General features: G+C 62.1%; 1 protein-coding gene across 3 annotated transcripts in view; it reads right to left on the reverse strand.

Moving 5' to 3' along the window:
• ADCYAP1R1 (ADCYAP receptor type I) overlaps positions 1-5,517 on the reverse strand; it is a 32,612-nt gene extending 27,095 nt beyond the window's left edge. For all 3 annotated transcript variants that reach the window (XM_079786452.1, XM_079786451.1, XM_079786450.1), the window contains exons 1-2: positions 5,389-5,517; positions 3,848-3,953 (exon numbers count right to left, since the gene is read on the reverse strand). In XM_079786452.1, the coding sequence (XP_079642578.1) occupies positions 3,848-3,953; positions 5,389-5,439 (157 nt within the window). In that variant the 5' untranslated portion in view covers positions 5,440-5,517. The remainder of the gene's footprint in view (positions 1-3,847; positions 3,954-5,388) is intronic.
• Between the last annotated feature and the right edge of the window lie 483 nt (positions 5,518-6,000).

The raw sequence follows: 6,000 nt of genomic DNA on the forward strand, positions 1-6,000 counted from the left end.
GAGCAGGTCTCTCCACGGGGGACACCCCGCCTCCCTACTCCTCTCCTGCTGTAGCCCAACTCTACACTGCCGGCCTGTGCCCTCCTGGCTCTGCCTCTCCCCCCCCCCCCCCCCCAAGCCTCTCTGGAACTTGGTCAGAGGCATTCAGGCCAGGGGTGGGGATGCCAGTGGTGGGAGATGCCCCATCTCAGGGGCGGCGCCCCCTCCGCCACCCCCACAAAGCAGCCAGGAGAGGCAGTGCCTCGTGACAGCAGCGGGAGGAGAGGCCACTCGGGCAGACTGAACAGAGAGGACGCGGGAGCCATTAGCCTCAATTGGAACAGAACGCGGCGCTCCTCTCGGGTTGTCATGGTGACGATGCTGTCCAGTTCCACCGTGTGTTCAAAACCGCGAGCGCAGCGGCACCGCAGGGGCTCACACAGGCGCCGTCGTCCCTTTGAGAAGCCGCCGAGGATGCGTGGGTACACGGAGCCCCCCATTTTAGCACCCGTTCCGGGGGTAACGCGTGATTTCAATCGACTGAAAGTTGTTTTCCCCCTCGAGCTCAGCGGCTCTCCAAGCGGGGACCCCAGACCAGGAACACCACTGGGAACGCGTCAGAAATGCAGGTGCCCAGGCCCCACCAGACCCACCAAGTCAGAAACTCTGGTGCCAGGGCTAGCCATCTGTGTTTTAACAAGCCTTCCAGAAGATTCTGATGCAGGCTCAAGTCAGGTTTGGGGGGCGAGGGGTCCCTGCGGACCCCACTCCTCCCCCACGGTGGGCGCCTGTTTAGTCTCACAGCAGCTGGGAGGGGCAGGCAAGAGGCTGATTCTGCTCCAAGGATGGGAGCCTGGGCCCAGCCCTGCAGTGGCTCCCTCCCCAGGCCTCTCCTCTTGTGGGGGGGGGGGGGGAGGGGGGAGTGGCTGGGACCAGGCACTGTGCACCCTGGACTGGCCTGAGGCCGGGTCAGAATAGCAGTGAGCAGGCTCTCGTCTTCTGTACACGTCTCCTTCCTCTGCCCCTGCCAGGGCCGCTGCAGGCGCCCCTCTTGCATCTCCTCCAGAGTCTGGGGGCCCCCGAGGACCACACCTGACCGGCCCTGCTTAAATGCAGGCCAGGCCTCCAGGCTGCCGGAAGCCTGCAACCCTGCAAAGGGGAGGTTCTGGCCGGACTCACATGGGGCAGCCAGGCTGCCTGGGCGGACCAGAGAGCAAACCGGCCCGCCCAGCAGGCAGGGCCCGTGACCTGCGTGGGTCTGGGACTGTCGGGAGTGGAGAGTCAGGTTCCCACGCCCAGGGGTCCGTTTTCCTTCTCTCTGGCACAGGGCACTGCAGCACAAAGGGCACCCCTGGCTGGGGCCGCAGACCTGGGGCCTGTCCCAGAGCTGGCTCAGGCCCTCGGTGTAACTTGTCCAGGGACTGCCTGCCACCTCTGGCCTCCGCCTCTCTGAGTGTCACGTGACAGAGCTGGACTCCATGTTGTCTTGAGTCCCACTTAGCATTCAGAGGTTTGGAACGAGGGACAAAACCACTAAACACAGCTCTTCAATAACGGTCCCAACAAACATCTTCAGAACATGCCGAGGATGGTGCAGACAGAAGCGCCGGGCCAGAGGGCTTGCTTTCGCTCTCCACCACCTTGCCGGTGCATCCTCCTCCTTCACCTGCCTGCTCGGCTCCCATGCCTCCCCAGCGTGACCCTGTCCCTCAGCTTCCCCCTGGAGGCCACTATGCACATTATCACCTGGAGTTCTCTGGGGGGCGGAGGTCCTGGGACCAGGGAGGGACAAGGATTTAAGGGGTGCAGGTGCCTCTGTGTCTTCGTCTATAAGACAGGGGTAATAACAGAGCCTGCCCTCTAGGTTGCTTCAGTGGGAGAAAAAGCACTAGTCCAGTGCCTGGCACATGGAAAACCTATGTAATTACTGGCTAATATGGTTCGTTCCACCTGCTCATTTTAATAGTGGAGCTTCTGAGGTACAGAGCAGGGAAGAGCCTCCCCCCTCTTGCTGCTGTGGTGCCCCCACCGAGGAAGTTCTCCCCACTCACCCACCCACCCACCCACCCCTCAGCTCTCACCTGCCGTCAGGGCCTACTGGTCCCCAGGGCCTAACTCAGTGGTTCTCAGACCAGCTGCTTGTCAGCGCCGCCTCGGAGCCTTTACAGTCACGGTGACTGTGAGGGGCTGCGGTTCTGGTTTGGACTGGAGCGTGAGCACATTGTCCTAAAAGCTCCTGGTGACTCTGATGGGCAGCAAGGTTTGAGAACCACGGACCTAGTATAAATACCGTCTTGTCCATGAACCCTCCCAGAATTCCTCGCTTCCTCTCCTGAGCACACCTGGGTGCAATCCTCTCCCCAGCACCTGCCTGCCCCCTCCTGGGAGGGTGTCCATCCTCACCTCTGTCTCACGCTCACGTCGCCCCTGGGGGCTAGCCTTCTGGCCCTCCCCCAGCTGGGGCTCCACAAACATCTGTGCAACAGCCCCGCCTCCCACCTCTACCCTTCCCTCCCGGATGCTTCTTAGGCCCCAGCCCACATGCCCCTGACTCCTGTGATGCAGGAACACCGGCCCGGGGCTAGGAGGCAGGACACCTGGGCTCCCGGTCCACCTCATGGCCCCATCTCCCATCCCCTAGACCAGAGCCTTGGACCAGATATTATTTTGGTCTCCTGCAACTGGGCACCTGTTTGGGGCCCCTGCCTCAGTTTCCCTGGCTGGTGAGGCCTAGAATCCACTTCCAGCCTCCGTTAGGGCTGAGCCAGAGCTCGGCTGGAGGGCGGGCGAGTCCAGCGTGGCCGGAGCGGCTCCATTAGCAGTTAATGTTCACTGTCTGGCCGGGGAGCTTGGCCTGGAGGGACCGTTACACATAACTGGGCTGCAGATTAATCGAGTATTTAAACAGATGGTGCTCAGAAGAGCTCCCTATAAACAGGGAGGATCCGGAGGGAGAGGTGGATCCTTCTAGTCTGGGCAGAGAGCCCCACCCTCCAGCGACTGAGGTGTAAGTGAGGCTGGCCAGGCCTCCAGGGATGCCCCCCACCCCCACGTCCCTGGCTTCCCACGCAGACCCTCGCCCTGGTCGCTGGGAGTCAGGAAGTCCAGGGCGCCCTTTCCCGCTGGGCCTCAGCGTCCTCTCTGCACAGCGAGGGAGTTAGGAGGAGGGGGCCACACAGGACCCCTGGTTCTCAGCCAGGGCCGCGCCACTGCCTGGGAACATCTGGGAATGTTACGAGGCATTCTGGGTTGTCACTGGGGTCAGGGGAGCCGTGGCACCTGATGGGGAAGCTAAGGCTGCTAACTGTCCTGCAGTGCGGGGCCCCTCCCGCCGAGGAGGCAGCACCCCGCCCCAGGCTAAGGGCAGCCCCGGGAGAAGTACTGCCCAGACAGGCCGCGGGGTCCCCGCTGCTGCCTCGTCTCTGGCTTCTGGCGGAGTGAGCAGAGGAGGCAGAGGAGGTGGAAAGGGCCCCACACCTCCTGCTTGGGGTTGCCCACGTGCTCTCCTGCTCGGCCACCCGCAGCAGCTGTGTCCCTGCTGCCGCCAGGCCCAGGCCGCCTGCTAACGAGCTCTCTGACAGCCAAACCCCAGCTCTAGCCCAGCCCCCTGGGATCTAAGGCAGCCATACCCAGCCACCCAAAACAGCCCTCCCACAGAGAGGCATCCCGGGCAGGCTGTCCCCAAGGAGGGCAACCCAGTGCCGCTGCCCAGAGCAGATCCAGGACTCCCCCGCCCCACCGGGCTCTCTGAAGGACCCAGGGACCCGTCCCCTCCACCTTTCTTCCCAAGGTGGCCGCAGGCTGGGGCACCAGTTCTAAGGGCTATGGATGTGCTGGGATACCATGTCCTCCCCGCCAGCCGACTCACCGAGGGAGGAGGCGTTCAAGCCCATCAGCTCGTTGGCCTTCCGGATCTTCTCCAGGCACAGGACCTGCTCCTGCTTGAACATGCAGTCGGAGTGCATGGCGGCCGTCTGCAGGGAACAGGAGGGACGGTAGGAGGGAGCAGCAAGGCTCACTGTAAGCACTTTCCCTAAGCCCTGGGGCCAGGGGGGAGGGGCAGAAGCAGGATGAGGATAGTGACAGAGAAACTTCAGGGCCAGCAGGGACCCTGACATCCGCTCTGTCACCGACACCATGAGGTTCTTCTTTACCAACTCCATGTGTGGCCTTGGGTGGATCCCACCCTGACCCTGGGCCTCAGGTTCCAAGTCTTATAAAAACAGCAGCAAACACATATATATAGCACTTTACAACCTACATGTGCTATTCTGTCATATACTATATGTGTGTACATATACATCCAGAGGACTACAAGGTAGGTAGTATTTTTGCCATTTCTCTCATTTTACACATGTGAAACTTAAGCCCAGAGATGTGAAGTAACTTGCTCAAAGCCACACAGCTGAGTAGACTATACAGCCAGGATTTGGCCCCAGGCAGTGTAGCTCCAGAGGCCACAAGGCTACTGCTGCACTTCAGGGGAGCCAGCAGGGGCTGGGGGAGAGGAGGGGCTGACAGCTCATTGTCTCTCTCCTCTGGGGGCTGGGGAAGGAGGTACAAGCCAGGGAGCAGTGGTAGCATTCAGTGGGCCTGTGAACCACTCCCATTTACTCTTGCCCCATTTTACAGAAGAGAAAACTGAGGCTCAGAGAAGTTAAGAAACTCCTGCCCAAGGTCCCACAGCTGGTTAGTGGCAGAGGCTGGATTCAAGGGCAGGAACAAGTAACTTCAAAGCCCTGGCGTGGCTGTCGCCTCTAACTCAAAATGTGGGGGCAGGAGCAGTTGTGTAAGGGGATGTCGGGAGCACGGAGGCAGGCACAAGGCATCTGAGCGGCAAGGGCCATGCTCAGTCTAGCCCTGACTGTTCAGAGGTGCAGACGGCTTCCAGGGCGGGGACAGGCTGTCTGTGGCCACACGGTGAGGCAGGGCAGAGGCAGGGCTCGGGTCCAGGGCTCGGAGACCGCTAGAGCCAGTGCTGATGTGAAGTCCCAGCTCGGGGCGGGGGCCAAGGCCTGGAGCCCTCCCCACCGCCCTCCCTCTGGGAGAGACATGAGCAGAGAGCAGGCTCCTGAGCTCTGCCCTGGAGCAGGGGCCTGGGGTCAAAGAACCTTCTGCAGCCCGGCCGGGGTCCTGCACGGTGCGCAGGATGCACAGCTCAGGAGACTGCCCCACGTCAGCATCGCGATACATTCGTAAACTGTGCAAGGATTTCTGGCCAAGTCAGTTGAAGGTCTTGAGGATGGGACACCCTTTCTAACTCACAGAAGTGCTGGATGGTCCAGTGGGGGTGCTGGCAGAGATACCAGCTGAGGGCACGCCAAAGACAGGGTTCTCTGGGGTGGGGGCTCAGGTGAGCTGGGGGCTCCAGCAGGTGGGCGGGGCCAGGGTATGGACCTGGGGCCTTACCAGAGGCAGCAGCAGGAGAGCAGCCAGGGAGGCCGGTACGATGCTGGCCATGGCGCTTCTCAGCCACAAGGAGGCTCAGGCCAGCACCACTCGCTTCCCACTCAGAGCAGCCGCTGGTCAGCCCCAAGGAGCCTAGGGTTCGAGAGAAAGGAAAGGCATGAGTCCTGCGGGGCAGCCTGCCCTCCCCCCGACCGCCTCCCCTTCCCGCGGCAAGGCTCTCAGCCTCCACGGGGAGCCCCTCATGCCTTCGTCCAGGCTGTTCTTTATTCTCTGTCCCACAACCACCTGCTGAGCACCCCCATCTGCGAGGCACCGGGGACAGGGCGGGAGCACGCCGGCGCAGGCCCCCACTGGACCACTGCGGCCGGCGCTGCCTCCCCCAGCTCCCTCCACGACAACAGCTTTAGCTGTCACACGTGTGCCCGCCTGTCCCTCTTGCTCAGGTGAGGGCATGTGAACATTCCCGCCTATGGGAGGGGCGGCAGTGACATGTGCACTTGTCCACACAGCATCACATGCTGTCCCCCTGCTCCTATGCCTTCCCAGCGCCAGACCCGCCCGCTTTGACAGGGCAGCCAGGATAAGCCCTGAGCGGTGGGGGCAACCCTCTGG

This window comes from Cnephaeus nilssonii (assembly GCF_951640355.1).
Source record: "Cnephaeus nilssonii genome assembly, chromosome: 12".
Lineage (NCBI taxonomy): Eukaryota > Metazoa > Chordata > Mammalia > Chiroptera > Vespertilionidae > Cnephaeus > Cnephaeus nilssonii.